Below are 20,867 nucleotides of genomic sequence, written 5' to 3'. Positions count from 1 at the left end.
TAGCTTAGAATGGTCCAATGACAATGTTTGAATCAACGAGTCATCAGCATAAGTGCCAGTTGGCTCCTTTCAGGAAGCCCCACTGACTAGAAATGCCCTCGTTATCTTATGTCTATCTTCCTTCGGATGGCCTGAATCTCAACCTATCTCATATAAGGACATGTGATGGCTAGAGCCTCAGCAGCTGTTTTAGATCTGTGAACTTACGGTTGGAAGCTAAGATAGAAGATAGAAAAACACAGGAACCTCCGTCATGATTTACTGAAAAAATCTATTCCTTCTAGGCAAAATAATTAACGACTGTGTGTTTAAGGAACTACTCTTCAAATCCTTTTGCTTCCCCTGGTTTTGATAATGAGAAGTTATCCCAAAAGACACTTTAAATTCTGAAAACAATGAAACTCAGACACAAATTTAAGGCTTAATTATACTATACTGCAATAATGATGCTTTCATCACATTTCTAGGTTTTTCTTTCACTACTTTAATGTCTACTTATAAAACCTTCTCATATTAGCTGTATAATTTGTAAGCAGTACCCAACATTGCTCCACCAACAGCTGATACTCTCCTGTCTAAACATATGAAATAAACACTTTCAACCAAAACTGTCTTCAAGGTTATTAGTTATTATGAGACACAAATGAGATGGAATACAGAAACATTTTATATATCACTAAAAGTATCTCCTGCCTCTACTTCAATGAGAACTCAAACATCAGTACATTAGGGGCAGGTGTTATGGCACAGCAGGTTAAGCTGCTACTCAGGATGTCTGCGTCTCATATCATATCCAGTTCCCTGAATACGGATCTAGGAAGCAGCAGATGATGGCCTAAGTGCTTGGGTCCCTGATTATGTGTGAGACCCAGATGGAGTTCCTGGTTCTTGGCTTCACCCTGGCCTAGCCCCAGCTGTTCTGAGCACGTGGGGAGTGAACCACTGGATGAAAGATGGATCTGTCACTCTACCTTACAAGGAAATAAATAAATCTTTAAAACATATTTTTATGTGATTATTTACACAACTAAAGGGATAAGCAATGTGTAAATAACCGCATGAATATATCTTTAAAGATAGAAACAGTATAAATAGGTAACCTCAAACAAACCTAAATATGCCTAGTGGTACCTCTGGTACAACCACTCTTCGTTTCCAAGCCTGCAGGTCACGTTCCGTAGCAATCTGACTCCGGGGAGCATTCTGATGCATCTGACGGACACCTTCAACCTGGCCACTGCGACGTAGACCGATGTTGGGAGGAGACTGGATGTCTAAACTTAGTCTTCTAAAACCTAGGGAAAAATCATCAAGGAGTGATTCCAACACAATTTCATATTAATATGCATTTGACATGAAACAAGCATATGTTCTGCCTTCCAAGATACATATTAAAAATAAAAGGACCCACTCAAAAGAACTTTCAAAGAAAAATCTTATTCACATTAACAATTAAACCTCAATTTCAATTTTTTAGACTTTCTGAAATTCTAAAATGTACAAGCATTTTCTAGTGTACTTTCTAACATTCCTAAAAATCTTGACTCCTTCATACAAAAAAAAAAAAAAAAAAACTCCACGCCTTTTGGGAAAGTTGTCTTTGAACAGATTCCTCAAATCAAAGAGCCTTATACAACCAGGTGACTCAAGAGATAATCTGCACAATCAGGCAGACAGCTGTAAAAGCAGACCTTAAGAAGCCACAGGAATAGAGTGTTGAAGGGAAATGCTGGCAGCACTTGACCTGGAGCTGGTAAGCGGGTGAGGAAACACTGCAAGGAAGGATGGTGAAGCTCCGAGCTGGAGGGGCTGCCATTGAGGAGGGCACAGGATGCAGAACAACATCCCGTGAGCTGGGAACACAGAAAACTACACAGTAACCTCTACTGAGGGAACAGCAAAGTGTGTATTTTCTTACACTACAAGTGAAAAGGTTCCTGCTACTAAAGCAACAGAGGAACTGAATGCTGAATCTTTTCTGTGGGAGGCTATCAAATCCTACTCCAGCAATGCCAGGTCTCCTTGTCTAGAGAAAAATCCACATGAATGAACACAATTTCTGCATTCTTCTATGCATTACATTCTACTTGCCAACTACATGTGAACCAAGCTGTATTACAGAATACACTACACAACTTTCATTAAAAAGACATTAAATATTCCTGGTAATACTTCTAACATGTATTGAAATAAATGATGTTGAAAAACAACTGTTGAAATGAGAATTAAACACAAATCCTAATTTTAACTGTTCAACTTCTCCAAAAATTTGAATAAAACTTACACAGACTATTAACCACAACATTATTACAATAGCAAAGTCTAACAAATAACTTAAATGCCCACAGATCGCAAACAGAAATTATTCCACTAAGGAGAGGACTACAAAACTATAAAAACGGATGAAGAACTCTGTGATATGGAGTGACTGATCCCTAGAACACATCATTAAAGGAAAAAACAAGGTACAAAACACAAGTGTATTTTGTGCCTCCTGCTATGAATGAATTGAGGACACAGTATCAACCATTCAGTAGCTCTACCTGCAAGGCTTAACCTAAATCTAATCACGAGGAAATGATCAGGCAAAACTAAATTGAGGAAAAACTTGTAAAATAGGCTGGAATCCTTCAAAGGTACCAAAAAGGAACTTTTCTAGATTAAAAAATATACTAATGGCCGGCGCCACGGCTCAATAGACTAATCCTCCGCCGAGCGGCGCCAGCACACTGGGTTCTAGTCCCGGTCAGGGCGCTGGATTCTGTCCCGGTTGCCCCTCTTCCAGGCCAGCTGTCTGCTGTGGCCCAGGAGTGCAGTGGAGGATGGCCCAAGTGCTTGGGCCCTGCACCCCATGGGAGACCAGGAGAAGCACCTGGCTCCTGGCTTTGGATCAGCGCGGTGCACTGGCCACGGCGGCCATTGGAGGGTGAACCAACGGCAAAGGAAGACCTTTGTCTCTCTCTCTCACTACCCACTCTGTTTGTAAAAAAAATTGAATATATATATATACACACTAATGACACGTGTTTGACACCATAGTTAAGATGCCACCTGGGACAACTATCTCATAGTGGAATGCCTGGGTTCAAGTCCGAGTTCCATTTCCAATTCTATCTTCCAGCTAACAAGCAACTTGGGAGGCAGTGGATGATACTTCAAGTACTTGATTCCCTGCCACCCACATGGGAGATCAGACTGAGTTCCCAGCTCCTGGTTGTGGCCTGGCCCAACCTTAGCTGTTGTGGGCATCTGGGGAGTGCGCCAGAGGATAAGAGCTCTCTCCCTGTGTCTGTCTCTGTCTCTCTCTGCCTCTCAAATAAATTAATAAATATTTTAACGAAAACGTAATAATTAAACGTAACAAATATGACTTGATTGAAACCTAAATTAAGGAAAAAAACGTGGAGGAGGACAATTCTAGGACAATTATGGAAATGTGACTACTGACTATAACTAGATAGTGTATTAACTAGATAGTGATTGTATTAACAAAGTTTGCAAATGATGCATGACCACTGTATTTTGGTTCCGTAAGAGAATGATGCTGATTCTGAGAAGACAGGATGAATCATTGAAGTGTTAACGTGTTACACGTCTTCAATTCACTCTCAAAGGCTGATTCAGAAGAAAATTCAGTAGTCTATGCAGTGCAGCTTTTCAAAAACTATATGTATTCAAGCAAGCAAAAACTAGAATTATCATTGTATTATCTGCCCCTGTTTAATGCAATTTTTTAATATTAATTTTTATTTTTATTTTTATTTATTTCAAAGGCAGAGTTGGAGAGAGGGAGGGAGGGAGGCAGGGAGATTCTTCCATTCGCTGGTTCACTCTCCAAATGGCCACAGTGACTGAAGCTGGGCCAGGCTGCATCCAGGAGCTACTTCTGGATCTCCCACGTGGGAAGAGGAGCCCAAATTCGCAGGGAGCTGGATGGGAAGTGAAGCCAGGATTTGAACCCCTGACAATATGGGATGCTGGCACTGCCAGCAATGGTTTAACCTGCTATGCCACAGCTCAGGACCCCTAACACAATTTTCTAAAGATTATTTTTGGAACAAAAAATTTTTCAGTTGCCTCTGTGACTCTACTTAAAAATTAAACACTCTTAGGGAGTAAACAAATGGATGAGAATTCTGTCTCTGCCTCTCAAATAACAGATTTATTTTTAAAAAAAATTTTTAGGGACTGGCGATGTGGCGCAGCGGGTTAAAGCCCTGGCCTGAAGTGCTGGCATCCCACATGGGCACTGGTTCTAGTCCCGGCTGCTCCTCTTCCGATCCAGCTCTCTGCTGTGGCCTGGGAAAGCAGTAGAAGATGGCCCCCAAGTCCTTGGGCCCCTGCACCCACATGGGAGACTCGGAAGAAGCTCCTGGCTCCTGGCTTCGAATCGGCGCAACTCTAGCCATTGCACCCAACTGGAGAGTGAACCAGAGGGTGGAAGACTTCTCTCTCTCTCTCTCTCTACCTCTCTCTGTAACTCTGTCTTTCAAATAAATAAAATAAATCTTTAAAAAATGTTTTAATAAAACGTCCATCTGTTACACATTTATACCTAAAAAAGCTACCTTAAGAATACTGCATAGGCTGTAAAAATACAATGGTTACTTAAAAGTTTTCCAAAATGCATGCACCTGAAAATCACTTCATTTACTCTAATTTCAATGCAGCCATATTAAATTAAAAATGTTTCCCATCTACTGCTCACCTCTTCGAGGTGTTTCTTCCCCACTCGGAAGTCCACTTGGGTTAGTATCCTGATCTGCCCCCATTCTCTCATCTTGCTGCTGCTGCAACTGCCTTATCATTCCATCGAGAATACTGGACTCTGGGCTTCGCTCACCATTATCACTGGTTTGGAGGCTTATAATTTGTTCAATTACCTCTCCATCACCTACAAATTCAGTTAATGAACACACATTACATATAAGGTTAAAGAACACAAAAAGTATCAGTAGTCAAAAAATAAAGAATTAGAAAAGGTACCCTATACATTCACAACTAAATCTGAGAAAAGACTGACAGTCAACAAAACCCTTCCTTTAGTAAGTACCACAGAAACCTCAACACAGGCTCTAAATCCCTGCAATGAAAGCATGGAAAATCATCTCTATAAAGCTTTATTATGCTTTTCACACTAATGTCCTTCATTTATACCAGATATATTTTCATTAAAACTTTACAAACCAGAGCCTCTGACTGCAACCAGGTAATTATAGGTGATTTCTGACAGAGAAAAAAGCAATTTTATTTTTTTATCATGTTTATACTTTTTTAACTTTTATTTAGCATATACAAATTTCCAAAGTACAGCTTATGGATTACAATGGCTTTCCCCACCATAACTTTCCTCCCACCCGCAACCCTCCCATCTCCCGCTCCCTCTCCCATTCCATTCACATCAATTCATTTTCAATTATCTTTATATACAGATTATCAATTTAGTATATATTAAGTAAAGATTTCAACAGTTTGCTCCCACACAGAAACACAAAGTATAAAATACTGTTTCAGTACTAGTTATAGCATTAATTCACATTGTATAACACATTAAGGACAGAGATCCCACATGAGGAGCAAGTGCACAGTGATTCCTGTTGTTGACTTAGCAAACTGACACTCTTGTTTATGGCGTCAGAAAGCTCCCTAGGCTCTTGTCCTGAGTTGCCAAGGCTATGGAAGCCTTCACCCACTCCGATCTTACTTAAACGAGGTCATAGTCAAAGTGGAAGTTCTCTCCTCCCTTCAGAGAAAAGTACCTCCTTCTTTGATGGCCCATTCTTTCCACTGAGATCTCACTCGCAGATATCTTTCATTTAGGCTTTTTTTTTTTTGCCAGAGTGTCTTGGCTTTCCATGCCTAAAATATTCTCATGGGCTCTTCAGCCAGACCCGAATGCCTTAAGGGCTAATTCTGAGGCCAGAGTGAAAAAAGCAATTTAATTCATTCCCAACTGTTTTGTTGTCCAAAGTATTTTTTTAAAAGATTGACTGATTTAGCCATCTGTTGATTTACTTTTTTTTTTTTTTTTTTTGACAGGCAGAGTGGATAGTGAGAGAGAGAGAGAGCGAGAGAGAGAGAGAAAGAGAAAGGTCTTCCTTTTGCCATTGGTTCACCCTCCAATGGCCGCCATGGCTGGCGCGCTGCGACCGGCGCACCACGGTGATCCGATGGCAGGAGCCAGGAGCCAGGTGCTTTTCCTGTTCTCCCATGGGGTGCAGGGCCCAAGCACTTGGGCCATCCTCCACTGTACTCCCTGGCCACAGCAGAGAGCTGGCCTGGAAGAGGGGCAACCGGGACAGAATCCGGCGCCCCGACCGGGACTAGAACCTGGTGTGCCGGCGCCGCTAGGCGGAGGATTAGCCTAGTGAGCCGCGGCGCCGGCCCCATACTTCTCATTTTAACACCAGTATATTAAAATGAGTCATAATCAAGTATAAGGCAGTAAAGAATACAGTAGTCACTAGGAGTTAGTTAACACAACAGTGACTGTTCTAAAATACAAGAATTTTTATCATCTGGGCTTCTATATTCTCAATCTAAGTAATACAATCTCAGTACTGTTATGAAAGCAGCTGTGATCTGGCAGACTCTCTAAAGGGTTACACATACATCCACAGCTCTGGAAATCACACATCAGCAACATATTAACAACACATAGCAGAGGCAGGGTAAACTGCCACTTGCAATGCTGACATCCCACATGAGACCTGGCTCCTGGCTGCAGCAGCCATTTGGGGGTGAACCAGCGGATGAAGATCTCTCTGTCGCTGTGTGTGTCTGTGTCTGTGTATGTGTCTCTGTGTGTGTGTGTGTGTGTGTGTGTGTGTGATACGGCCTTTCAAATAAATCAATGAATCTTCTAAAAATAGTATATGCATGCCAACACTAATCAAAAAAGGTAGGACCAGGGCCAGCGACGTGGCATGCAAGGTCAAGTCTCCACTCGCAGTGCCAGCATCCCATGTGGGCACTGGTTCAAGTCGCAGCTGCGCCACTTCCCATCCAGCTTGCCTGGGAGAAGCAGTGGAGGATGGCACAAGTGCATGAGCCCCTGCACCCATGTGGGAGACCTGGAGGTTGTTCCTGGCTTGGGCCTGGCCCAGTCCCAGTCATTGCAGCCATTGAATGAATCAGTGGCTAGAAAATCTCTCTCCTTCTCTCCCTCCTTCTATCTCTGCCTTTCAAATAAATAAATCATTTAAAAAAAAAAAAAAAACCTTAAAAAATACATAATCAACAGGTAGGACTGCCTATATTAATATCCATCAAAGTATGCCTTCCATACAAAAGCAGGGGAAGCCATCTGTCCCGTCAGTTAGGAAGCCCACATCCGCTATCACAGTGCCAGTGCCTGGTTCATGCACTGGCTCCACTTCCAATTCCAACTTCCTGCTAACTCACACCCTGAGAGGCAGCAGTGATGGCTTAGGTCGCTGGTCTCTGCAAGTCACGCGGGAGACCAGGTCTGAGTTTCGGGGCCCCGGCTTCAGACTGCTCAATCCTGGCTGTTGCAGGCATTTGGAGAGTGAACCAGCAAACTGAGGAACTCATTCTTGCTGTCACTTTCTCTCTTGCCTTTCAAATAAAAAAGATAAAATGCATAACCAGACCTATCAAGAACAAGTAGATAAATCCACGTTGAGACACTCTACAAAATTCCTGGTCTACAGGGGCCAACATTGTGGCCTAGTAGGATAAGCTTCCACCTGCAGTGCCGGCATCCCACATGGGCACCAGTTTGAGTCCCGGCTGTTCCACTTCTGATCCAGCTCCCTGCTAATGGCCTGGGAAAACAGTAGAAGATGGCCCAAGTCCTTGGGCCCCTGCACCCGTGTGAGAGATCAGAAGAAGCTCCTGGCTCCTGATCAGCCCAGCTCCGGCCATTGAGGCCACTTGGAGAGTGAACCAGTGGATGGAAGACCTCTCTCTCTGTCTGTAACTCTACCTCTGAAATAAATAAAATCTAAAAGGTCTAATTCAGATTTTCTACTTTTTAAATATATATATATTTACATTCAAACAAAATTCCTGACCTATTCTCTTCAAATATAAATATATCATTGTCATGAAAGTAAAATAGTAATTTTACTATTACTTTAAAAAGACTATGGAAATATGAAACCTAAATACCATGATTAGTCCCAAATGGAAACCAGAGGAGAACAAAGCTAATAAGACATTATTAGAACACTGATAAGGTTTGATTATAAAATATAGATTTGACAATACCATTATTTGAGTGTTGAATGTCCTGATTTTAATAATTATCTAGTTATAGGACAGAATATTGGTTTAAGAAATATATTTTAAAGAACTTAGGGGGAAAGGAGCATGAGGTCCTGAACTCTTTATCTCGAACAATGAAAACAATGCAGAGCGAGAACAGCAAACATCCCAAACAGTAACATCTAGTGAATCTACAGGTATGGGAATTCTTTCAACCAACCTTTAAATATTTCAAATAAAAAGTTAAAAAAAGAAAAAAGGACTTTATGCTTACTTGTTGCCACATAGCCTAGTTGTGGAACCAAATGTTCATCCGCAGAGTTTTCTCGGCCTGGCACCAACCTCTGGTACTTAGTTGGGTGAGGGTTTCCATCTACATCTACTAAGAAGGGTGGAGGCATGAGATGAGGAGCCTGCTGAGTTTGCTCATCTAAGACGTAATTATTAGAATCTCTGATGAGTGGTCGATAGTCAGTGTGGAAGAACATTTGATCAGGAATCTAGAAAAGTAAAGTTCACAGGATGACGTTTTCAGGTTTATATATGTGGAAAAAAACAGATATTAAACAAAAGTTAAAATGAGACCAATCAAATCGGCATAAACTATTTTCAAAGTATATTTATTTTACATGCTATAAGAAAGTAAAAATGACCTTTTCATATGGTTTGCTGCATCCAAAACCAAATATCAGAAGGTGTCCATGAGAATCTGTGCAAGCAAAATGCTGTCCATCCTGTGAAAATTTACAGTCAAACACAGCTCCATGTCCTTGTCCTTCAATCTGGGAAACCCGGGGGGAAATATTAGCAATAATTCTACGCAACTACTTCTAATATATAAACTTTTCTAATATAAATAGTATCTTACAATATATCCATTCTGCAAAAAAAAAAATTAAAACAAGCTTTGCATTTAAACCATACATCAATTAATATGAAACTCATTTTGGATACCACTATCCTAGGAAAAAAACTTTCAAGTTCTGAGCATGAGTTCTCCAAATAATTGAATGAAGGCTCATACAGGAAAGGCTTTCCCATACTATTTACAAGTAAATGACAAGCAATGCGTAAGACTTGGTTTTAGTATATAATGAAAAGGTAAACACCTAGTAGGCAAATGAGTAACGAGTAATAAAATTTTGTATTTCTGAACTAAAATCAACACTTTTGAAATTTATGGAAGGATCTTTAACTCAAAACTAAGATAACCTGACTACCACGCACACTCGTACACTGCTGCAGTCTCAAGGATACACAGGATCAACGACTGCCACTGTAGCTCCTTAACCTCAAGCCACCACAGATGCTCTACAAGCATCCGAGATGGTTAAAACTGTAAACTGTTTTACTCCCTCTTGTTAGTTTTAAGTTATATTGCTTTGGCATCATCCATTTATAGTTAATTGTTTAACACTACAGTGTAGAGCTATGATTGGTAGTTGTCTGGGCCTATCAAACTTTCTAATAACAAGACTTCAAGACATGTGTGTTCAGTGCTGGAAAAACAGTCATTCACCCACTAATTGCTCTAACAAACTGACATCCATGTCCAAGGAAGTCACTGCATAGAAAGTGATATGCTGGGAGCCAGCACTGTGGCACAGCGGGCTAAAGCTCTGGCCTGCAGTGCCAGCATCCCATATGGGCGCCAGTTCTAGTCCCGGCTGCTCCACTTCTGATCCAGCTCTCTGCTATGGCTTGGGAAAGCAGTGGAAGATGGCCCACAGTCCTTGGGCCCCTGAACCCACATAGGAGACCTGGATGGAGCTCTTGGCTCCTGGCTTCGGGATCGGTGCAGCTCCAGCCGTTGCGGTCAATTGGGGAGTGAACCAGTGAGTGGAAGACTTTCTCTGTCTCTACCTCTCTCTGTAACTCTTTCAAATAAATAAAGATAAATCTTTAAACAAAAAAAAAAAAAAAAAGAAAGAAAGAAAGTTGATACCTTCACTGTTGTGGAAATGCACATGAAAGGTGCCAATTATAATATGCAGAGAAATCAAACTTATTGGAATATTTAGGGCATTACTAAATAAAACTACATAATCTGTATATATCATATTGGAAAGAAATATACTAAGGCATTTCAAAAAGTCTAGACAATAGAATTAGAAGTGTATTTTACTATAAAAATTTTGAAATTCATTTGCAGCTTTTACAAACTATGAATTTTTCAACTTTTGGGAGACCCCTGCACATATGGCTGTCAGATATTTAATAAGCGTAACATACTCTGATTTCTAGAAACATAAACCAAAAGTCAAAGCATACAGATCAATTTCTGGTTAAACTGTGTAATGCGAATGAGCTAAACAAATGGAAGCATACATAAAGATGCATCTTACTTCACTTACCATATTAAAATAATGTTTCATCTTGGTGCCTTTTGTAAGATCCCATATAAATATGCTGCCATCATGTCCTGCAGATAACATAATTCTGGGATCAAAGGGATGTGTCTCCAAAACAAAGACTTCATCAGCATGACCCTTTATTCAACAAAGCCAAAACATTAAGGAGAGTTTACCATTTACAAGTTGAAACTTAAAAAAACAACAAAAACACATAGTGTCCTAGTGTGTAAGAGTTTTTACAAATGTATTAATGAGAGCAAGTCATACACTGTACATATAAAAACTCACAATCATTTGATAATTTAAATGGGAAAAAAACTTGTTTAGTATGCTTTATAGTATAAAAAGTAATATTATAGGGGCTGACGCTGTGGCGCAGCGGGTAAAACTGCCGCCTGCAGTGCCAGCATCCCATATGGGTGCTGGTTCAAGACCCGGCTGCTGCACTTGCAATCCAGCTCTCTGCTATGGCCTGGGAAAGCAGTAGAAGATGGCCTAAATCCTTGGGCCCCTGCACCCACATGGGAGACCAGAAGAAGCTCCTGGCTTCGGATCAGCACAGCTCCAGACGTTGCAGACATCTGGAGAGGGAACCAGCAGAAGGGTGACCTCTTTCTCTGCCTCTCCTTCTCTCTGTGTGTAACTCTTTCAAATAAATAAATAAATCTTAAAAAATCATTATAGTTTCAAAATCCCGATCTGCCATACTGTATAAAAACTACCCACCAGTAAGTTATGAAGCAGTTGTCCAGTGTAAGAATTCCATACTTTGAGGACATGATCATTCACGGCAGTGACAACAATGCTATCATTTTGATTCCAAGCTATCATTGTTACTTTAGGTTTCATAAATCTTTCTTCTTCCGAAGACAAGTCCCTAAGAAAAAAATATAGAATGTATACATTCATTTGGATGGTATTCCATACAATGCATACAATCCCTCATCAACAAAAAATAGCTGAAGAAATTATAATCATATGTGCCTATTTTATGAATACTTATAACAGCTCATCACATCTGACCCATAAAGATAGATAAAGGCAAAAAAAAAAAAAAATAGGGTAATTCAGAAGAAGGCTTTAGAATACTATTGCTTCTTTTTTTTTTTTTTTTTAAGATTTATTTATTTATTTCAAAGTCAAAGTTACACAGAGAAAGAGAGGCAGAGAGAGAGAGAGGTCTTCTATCCACTGGTTCACTCTCCAGATGGCCGTAACAGCTGGAGCTGCGCCAATCTGAAGCCAGAAGCAAGGAGCTTCCTCCAGGTCTCCTGCGTGGGTGCAGGGGCCCCAGGACCCAGGCCATCTTCTTCCGCTTTCCCAGGCCACAGCAGAGAGCTGGATGGAAAGTAGAGTAGCCAGGACTCAAACCAGTGCCCACATGGGATGCAGGCAGTGCAGGCAGCAGCTTTACCCACTACACCAAAGCGCTGGACTCCGCTATGATTTCTTATGAAAGTAGTTTTTTCTTCCAACCACTCTTCCGTTACTCCCTTGTCCTGATGCCAATTTCTTGCTAACACTTTCACATTTCTCTCTCCAGAGAAGAGACAAATTTTAGGAAGGCAAAGAAAAGGTAATTCATCTCCATATCCCCAACATTTAGAAAAATACATGACGCACAGACACTAAAACTGTTGAACTGTAAGTGAGATGATACTCATTTCTTTGTTTCTACAAACTATTCCAATGGGCCCTTGGCAAGAATGCTCCTGAATACACTCTACAATGTTCTGAATTATCAATGTAATACACAAAATTTCACTGTCAAGTACAGTAGGCAGAAAAAGATCTAACTGCAAATGAGATCATAGAACACATGTATTAAGTTACAATCATCTAAAGTATGTGACAATTTAAAAACTCAAAAGAATACGGAGTATTAACAGCTACCTACATAAGCCCCACAGACTGACACAAAGCATAGCTAGATTAGGTCAGGGAAAAAAATAGAGGTGAGGGACTGGCACTGTGGTGTAGCGGGTAAAGCCACTACCTGCAGTGCTGGCATCCCATACAGGCACTAGTTCAAGTTCCAGCTGCTCCACTTCTTATCCTGCGCTCTGCTATGGCCTGGGAAAGAAGAGGCCTAAGCCTCCGAGTGGGAGACCCTGAAGAAGCTCATGGCTCCTAGCTCTGGATTGGCATAGCTCCGGCCGTTGCGACCTCAGGGGAGTGAACCAGTGGAAGGAAGACTTCTCTCTCTCACTCTCCCTGCCTCTGCCTCTCTGTAACTCTGCCTTTCAAATAAATAAATAAAATAAAATCTTTAAAAAAAAAAAAAAACAGGTGAAAAGAAATACAAGAGAGAATCCACACTTACTTTTCCTGAAAGATTTTTCTAATTAATAACTTTGGATTTATTAACAGAAAACCTGCATTTCGTCAAACTGATCAACGTTAAAGACTAAAATAAATGTTGTTCAATTCTTACAAAGACAACATTTTTCAAGACTTGAAAGCAGTGAAACTTTAAATAAGAAAAGCAAATTATCAGGGCCGGAGCTGTCACGCAGCAGGCTAAGCCACTGACTGTGACGCTGGCTCCAGTACGAGCAGAGTCCCAGCTGCTCCACTTGCAACGCAGCTCCATGCTAATGAGCCTGGGACGGCAGCAGCAGAACCCCTGCCATCCACACGGGAAACCCAGCCAGAGTTTCAGGCTCCAGGCTTCAGCCTAGTCTAGCCTCAGCTGTTGCAGCAAGTCATTTGGAGAGTGAATCAGTAAATGGAAGCTCACACTCTCTCCCTGTAACTCTTTGAAACAAATAAAAATATTACCATCATGAAAAGAATTATAGGGAAATTTCCCTCCATGAATGCAGTATGGCAGCAGAAAAACTATGCAGTTTTCAGTCTCATTAGAAAATTTTTATTCAAGTCTCTTTTTTTAAGATTTACTTGTTTATTTGAAAATTAGAGAGAGAAAGAGATCTTCCATCTGCTGGTTCGCTCCTCCAAAGAGCCCCAACTGCTGGGGGTGGGCCAGGCCAAAGTCAAGAGCTTCTTCCAGGTCTCCACAAGGGTGGCAGGGGCCCAAGCAACCAGACCATCTTCCGCTGTTTTTCCCAGGACATTAGCAAGGAACTGGATCAGAAGCAGTGCATGGGGCCGGCACTGTGGCACAGCAGGTTAAAGCCCCGGCCTGCAATGCTGGCATCCCACATGGGGGCTGGTTCAAGTCCTGAAAGCTCTGCTTCTGATCTAGCTCCCTGCTGGTACACCTGGGAAGGCATCAGAGAATGGCTTCAGGCCCCTACACCCACATGGGAGACCTGGAAGCAGCTTCTGGCTTCGGATCAGCTCAACTCCAGCCGTTGTGACTATCTGGGGAGTGGATCAGCAGATAGAAGACCTCTCTCTGTAACTCTTTCAAATAAATAAGATAAATTTTAAAAAGAAAGCAGTGGTACGCCAGGATATGAACTGGCACCCACATGGCATGGGAGCCACACCAGGCAACTTGACCTGCTACTCCACAATGCAGGCCCTTATTCAAGTTTTATTCTTATTATATCTTTATTCAAGAGATATCCTTATTTGGCTTACTAACGTAACTCCTCATCAGTGAATCTGACTTCTAATTATCTTCACTTTCCTTCAATGTATCAACTAAAAAAGAACTCTTAGCATCCCCCTTCAGAAGATGTTCTGAATATCCAGATGTAACATTATTACATGTTGGTAAAGATTTTTTAACCTGTTTATAAAGAATTATCAGCTTTCCATTTGATATTTTTTCCATTCTCTACCACAGATAATTCAACAAAATTTTGAGTTCAAATTTATTTGGAAAACACAATATAATTCTTTGAGCTGTAACAGAGAATGTACGTTAGTTTCTGCTGATTTTCAAAGGACAGAATGAAGAATGACACTTCTCAGAAAAATTGGTATAAAAAAGTATAAAGTTGGGGCTGGCATTGCAGCATAGCAGGTTAAGCCTCCACCTTCAATGCCAGCATCCCATATGATGCCAATTAGAGTTCCAGCTGCTCCACTTCCCATCCAGCTCCCTGCAAAGGCACCTGGAAAAGCAGTGGAGGATGGCCCAAGTGCTTGGGCCCCGCACCCCATGTGGGAGACCTGTAAAAAGCTCCAGACTCCTGGCTTCGGCCTAACCCAACCCCAGCCATTGTAGCCATTCAGGGAGTAAACCAGCAGATGGAAGTTCTGTGTGTGTATGTATTTGTGTGTCTATCTCTCCTCCACTCTCTATAACTCTGCCTTTCAAATAAATAAAAGTAAATCTTAAGAAAAAAAGAAGAAAAGTATAAAGTTAAATTCAGGAAACAAATTCTAACATAGAATTTATCACCTTACATTTCTATTACTTCTAAAGGAATAATGTTATGTGCCACAGAAGAATGAACATGAATATGCCCACTCAATCAGTGAGCTAGCACCTTTCATTGTATCATTTAAAATTCTCAGTAATGCCTGCACAAAGGATAGTCTTATTTCCCACATGAGACAGATGAAACAAACATCAAATAATGTTCTGAGAATGATACAGCTATAAACCGTGTAAGTGGTATTTGAGCCAAGGTTTAACTCCAAAATTATATATTATTTTCACAATCCACACTGCCTTTCAACAAACAAAACCAAAACAACAATGTACCCAAAATTTGCAATACTAATACTGAAGTAAATAATCAAGGCAAAGACAAAGTCGGATCCCAAGTACCTGTGATGTATTTACTTTTAACAACTACAACTTACCCTGAGATTCTGGTAGCCATATCCAATAAAATGCTTCTCCATTCCAACTGCTCAAATCTCCAAATCCGTGCTGTTCCATCTCGGCTACCGCTTAGGAACCTTAAAATATTCAGAAAAAGATCTTCTACTCATATACTTGCCACCAAGGGCTACAATTAAAATCACAGGCAAAAAAAAATTTTAATGTAGCTGTCATGGTGAAAGGGGAATCTATAGGTGTAAATTAAAAAAAAACAGCATTTAGGGCATATATGGGTGGGAAAAACCAGCTTTGTTATGAGCGGTTTAGTCCTAGGAAAACAAGATAAATGTCAAGCTCAATCAACAGCTTTTCAAATAAGATTGAGTTTTGAGAAGAAAATGTAAAAGAATTACTTGGAGAGGGGGAAAATAGTAAAAATTAAACACATACAGGAAAATTTTAAGAGAATAGCTCCATTTTAAGTATCTGAATTCTAAGTTCAAATTAATTCATTCTGGTCACTATAAAAATAAACCAACCTATTAACAAATTAAGAAGTTAAAAACTGGAGTAGCACAGCAGGTTAAACTGCTGCTTGGGATACCATACCACAGTGTCAATTCAAATCCTAGCTACTCCACACTTCCAATCCAGCTTTCCGCTAACGTGCCTGGGAGACAGACGGTGACGGCCTATGTGCCTAGGTTCCTGCAAACAACATGGGAGACCTGGATACAGTTCTTGGCACTGGCACTGGCTTGGCCCAGCCTCAGCTGTTGTGCACACTGGGGGAGTTCATCAGCATATAGAAGCACACTCTCTACACACACGCATGACTTTGTGTGTGTGTGTGTGTCTGCCTTTCAAATGTAAATAATTTTTTTTTTTAATTTGAATTTAGGAAAGGTACCCCTCCTTGTGTCACTGGTAGCCAGCCACAAATTAGAATATAATTGAAGTAATGATTTCTTTGCAGAATTCTTCCCAATGGTTGATAAGATCTTTTTAAAATTCCTATTCATTTCAGGGGCAGAGAAAAGACAGACAGACACTCCCTACATGTCAGCAACAGCTAAGGCAGGGCCAGAGGCAAGAATGCGGTTAAGATCCCCTACAGAAGCAGCAGGAACTCAGTGACTTGGGCCATTATCACTGCCTCCCAGGGTCTGCATTAGCAGGAAGCTGGAGTCAGGAGTCAGAGCTAGGAATTGAACCTAGGCACTCTGATGTGAATGACAGATATCTTAACTGCTAGTCAAAGGCCCAGAAAGATTTTTCTTTTTTGACTCAAACAGAAGAAATTTCATCAGCCATGTCCATAAAAATCATATATCTAGTCATAAAAGCCAACAAAAATTACAACTCTAAGAACTTACGTTTCATGTGACACCCATGCTACCCCACATTTTTTCAATGAAAATATTTACTATTAAGTACCCACAATCTAGAAAATGATACTAAATAGTGTTAATGTATTCTTCTAAATGCTGAGATCTTAAATGCTCTTATCAAGAAGAAAAACAATAAGTAGGTGAGCTGATAAGACATGTTAATAGCTATAATCATTCCATAAAACATCCAATTGTACCCATAAAATTACTATTATTTATCAGTTTAAAATAAAATATAAATAATATAAAAGGAGAAATAGTGATTTATTAGCTATACTAGTATTACCATATTATTTGCCTAAAAAATACACAATACATACATACACATACATACACTTACCGATCACCACTGTTACAAAACTGGATACTATCTACTTTGTCCTAAAGGGAAAAAAATACAAAAATGATCACCTATAAAGTTTATAAATACTTCAAAAAGAAGTTTTAGTACTAGATATATCTTTAGTTTAACAAGCAAGGGATATGCACTTGTTTAGTCCTATCACTGAACATGTATTGTACCTTAAAGTACAATAAATCTAACAAAATTACTAAGCTCTGTTTCAAAGACAGGCACATCAAGGAGAAAAAAAGAGTCTTGCTTTTTCCCCCTCTAAAAGTACAGTTGTATTTATATCTCTTTAAAATGATTTACATGAAAATGAAGTGTCAAAACTGATCAAAATATAAAAACTTTAAAGCAGTTGAAAACAAAGTGTATTCACTTTGATTATATAACAATTTTTTGTCTTTTAAAGTGATTTAAATCAGTTTATCAAATAACCGCAGCAGAGAGGTTGGCTTCCTTAAAACTTCATGTAGGAGGGGTCTTCCTCTCTTGGAACCCTCCTCTTTGCCGCTCGGGCAGGAGGTTTCCAATCTAAATAAATCCTACTTTACTTTAAAAAAACCTTCATATAGGAGAAAAGTTGACCTGACCTATGACCTGCATATTCCACAATGCTGACAATTATCTAATTTACTGTACCCTCAAAATAGCATTTTGATTTCATGAGCTTGGTTAGGAGTAGAAGATCCATTTGAAACTAACCCATCTCGATTAATTAAGACTTTGAACTTAAGGCTAAAATAACTATTGTAGAACATCAGCACTCTCACCAGGCTGAGCTGCCAGTGAAATTCCTCCCATTTAAAATCCCACCTCCTCCTATTCGTAAATTTATTAGAAGAAAATAAACAAAAACCATATTGTACCTGGATGTTTTCATTTTTACTAATATACAGAAGTCTCTAAATTATAATATTTTAACTGCTGAATGTAATTCAGAAAAATTTCTAAAGACATCACAACTTATCTCAGAAATGCATCCATGATTTAATATTTTTAAAATCAAATAAACACATTAAAAACCTTTAAAATAAAATTCATATGCTCAACAGAAAAAAACTGCAAATAACAATTCCCCTTAGCAAACTTAGAAATATAATTAACAATTAAATCTATAGAATTTTAAAATATGAATGCTTACAGTGTGGCTTTCAAGTTCTGCGATTTTTTCAGGTTCTTCAAAACCCAAAAAGTACATTCTGATTACATGATCAGTACTACCTGTGGCTAAAAACATACCACCTGAAATACAAATGTTAAGGTTTAAACACCTAGTTCATATCAAATATGTGCACAAGTCAAATTTCTACATTAAAATATAGACAAAGTAGGATTTCCTATTCCAAACTATTTATCTCAAGATACATTTTCTAATATATAGAGAGTTTACAAGACTATATTCACAACTTTCATAAACAAAGTTAATTCAACCTGTAAATATTCATAATCTCTCTCTGCTTTCAAAAGTGTGACGACAGGGGCCAGCGCTATGGCAGAGTGGATGAAGCCACCACCTGCAGTGCTGGCATCCCATATGGGTGCCAGTTTGAATCCTGGCTGATCCACTTCCAGTTCAGCTCTCTGCTACCGCCTGGGAAAGAAACAGAAGATGGCCCAAGTGTTCAGGAGATCCAAAGGAGCGGGGAGATCCAAAGGAGCCCCTGGCTTTGGACTGGCCCAGCCCCAGCCACTGCGGCCATCTGGGGAGTGAACCAGTGGATGGAAGACCTCTCTCTCTCTGCCTCTGCCTCTCTGTAACTCTGCCTTTCAAATAAAGAAAGAAATCTTTAAAAAAAAAAAAAAAAGTGTCAATAGTAAGTGCTGCTCTTGTGTGTCACTGCTCTATTAATACTTGAACAAAAGGGAATATTTTCTAAAAACTTTACACATTTAAAATTAGCAATGGAATTAAAGTTCTCAAATGTTTATGAAAATCTTTGATCTACCAAAAAAAACCTACCACAGAAGTCCAACTCTGTACAAGAAAAAAATGGGGAATAATTTCACCAAGATATATGTGTGAAAAACAAAATTAAACTGCCAAAAATATGCAGTTTAGGATAATAAAAGAAAATCATAATTTTGGTCTATCATATGAACAACCTATCTCAGAAATGCAACTCTGGCCCATGCCACAGAAACAGCTCATATGAACATCCTAAGCCTCATTTTTGCCAACTCTCTCTTATTACTAATGATTATAGAAATCAGAGAAAAGCAGAATGGGGGGAAAAAAGTTTATTAAATAAATATCATACATTAAACCTAAACATAGGAAATCGTTTACCACCTGATTAAAGGTCTTATGAATAATGTAGGTCATTTAATAAATGCTGAAATAAAACTAAGATAAAAAAAAAAAGACTGAACAAGTTACCTTACCAACACTAAAAGAAGAACAAAGCATCTGAACGCCTGGCCTAGGCTTTTCAGTGAACTTCAGGGGACGTGGACTTTAAAAGAAGATTGATTAAAAATACATTAGTTTCAAAAATTAACGTATTTAAAATAGTCGTTTTATGCTAGCATATTTAAATATTATAATCTATTATGTACCAAGCATTTCCGTATATGTTGTTAAATCTAGGTGGACTTTCAAAGACCCTGTCCAATTCCAAGCTTCATGACAATCCCACTATACAGAAAGAAACAGCCTCCTAATCCCCTTTTTTTTTAAGTTAGATGACAAACATCCAGAAAGTCTAGGCAAACCCATCATCAAAAATGCACAGAAGTACATGGAAGCACAAGGGTATAATGCTGTCCAACAGAGAATATGACCTACATATGTAACTTTAAATTTCCCAATAGCTGCATTTTTAAAAAGTATATACAGTTTCCATTATTTAACTCAATATATGCAAAATATATCATGTATCACATACTGATAAAATTTTAAGGAGATACTTTGGATTCTTACTTTCAGATTTAATGTTTGAAATCTAGTGTGCACTTGTCACTAAAAATTTACCTCATTTTAAACTGAATTTTTATCAAAAATACTTGATCTGTAATTTAGACTCAAACTATTCCAAACATGCTTTAAAAGTTTTCTAAATAACTGAGTAAAGTTTCCTAATTTAATAATTCAGTTCCTCAATTACACTAGTCACATCTGAAGTCATCAACGGTCATTTGTAGCTAGCACCTACTACTGTATCAAACAGCACAAGTATATAATCTAAGTTCTACTTAGATTATGAATGTCCTATTTGAATTTTTTATTACAAAGTAAACTGAACACTTCCAACACTTAAAAAAAGTCACATAATCTTGCTTTTTCAGAAAAATGTACTAAAAAAGCTATGCTCCTTTTACATATCTAACTAATGAATTGTAAACAGTAACTAGTTAATGACACACCTGCTGTAAATAATAAAGTTCAAAAAGGCAACCACAACACATAATTTCTCTTTACCGACTTCATTCCATTAGAAGAAATCAAAAATACATGAAAGAAAACTTGTTACACAATTAAAGTCACTCACCTGAATTTCAGGGATTCCAAATCCCACTGCCAAAAGCAAACTGTCCCATCAGCACCAGTAGAAACCATGTATCTTTGAGAGCCTTTGGCCATTGGACTAAACTGAAAGACAACAATACATACTGCTCAGCGTCTAAAAAATATTTTTTAAAATTTTTTAAAAGTGATATGGAGAGAGAGTTAAAGGTCTTCCACTAGCTAGTTCACTCCCCAAATGGCCACAACAACTGGGTCTGGGCTGACACAAGCCAAGAGCTTCTTCCAAGTCCCCCATGAGGATGCAGGGGCCCAGGCACCCGGCCCATCCTCTGCTGTTTTCCTAGGCCACAAGCAGAGAGCTGGATTGGAAGAGGAACAGCCAGGACACGAA

General features: G+C 39.3%; 1 protein-coding gene across 2 annotated transcripts in view; it reads right to left on the bottom strand.

Moving 5' to 3' along the window:
- BRWD1 (bromodomain and WD repeat domain containing 1) overlaps positions 1-20,867 on the bottom strand; it is a 126,139-nt gene that overhangs the window by 68,846 nt on the left and 36,426 nt on the right. For both annotated transcript variants that reach the window (XM_051833556.3, XM_089330547.1), the window contains exons 9-19: positions 20,499-20,599; positions 19,393-19,463; positions 18,152-18,252; positions 17,002-17,042; positions 15,309-15,407; positions 11,310-11,460; positions 10,584-10,718; positions 8,883-9,011; positions 8,504-8,729; positions 4,709-4,894; positions 1,112-1,295 (exon numbers count right to left, since the gene is read on the bottom strand). In XM_051833556.3, the coding sequence (XP_051689516.3) occupies positions 1,112-1,295; positions 4,709-4,894; positions 8,504-8,729; positions 8,883-9,011; positions 10,584-10,718; positions 11,310-11,460; positions 15,309-15,407; positions 17,002-17,042; positions 18,152-18,252; positions 19,393-19,463; positions 20,499-20,599 (1,424 nt within the window). The remainder of the gene's footprint in view (positions 1-1,111; positions 1,296-4,708; positions 4,895-8,503; positions 8,730-8,882; positions 9,012-10,583; positions 10,719-11,309; positions 11,461-15,308; positions 15,408-17,001; positions 17,043-18,151; positions 18,253-19,392; positions 19,464-20,498; positions 20,600-20,867) is intronic.

The sequence above is a fragment of the Oryctolagus cuniculus genome, chromosome 4, assembly GCF_051225735.1.
Source record: "Oryctolagus cuniculus isolate XC-2025 breed Fujian yellow rabbit chromosome 4, ASM5122573v1, whole genome shotgun sequence".
Taxonomy (NCBI): Eukaryota; Metazoa; Chordata; class Mammalia; order Lagomorpha; family Leporidae; genus Oryctolagus; species Oryctolagus cuniculus.
The sequence above is the reverse complement of the archived record's forward strand: the minus strand, read 5'-3'. Positions and strand labels throughout refer to the sequence as shown.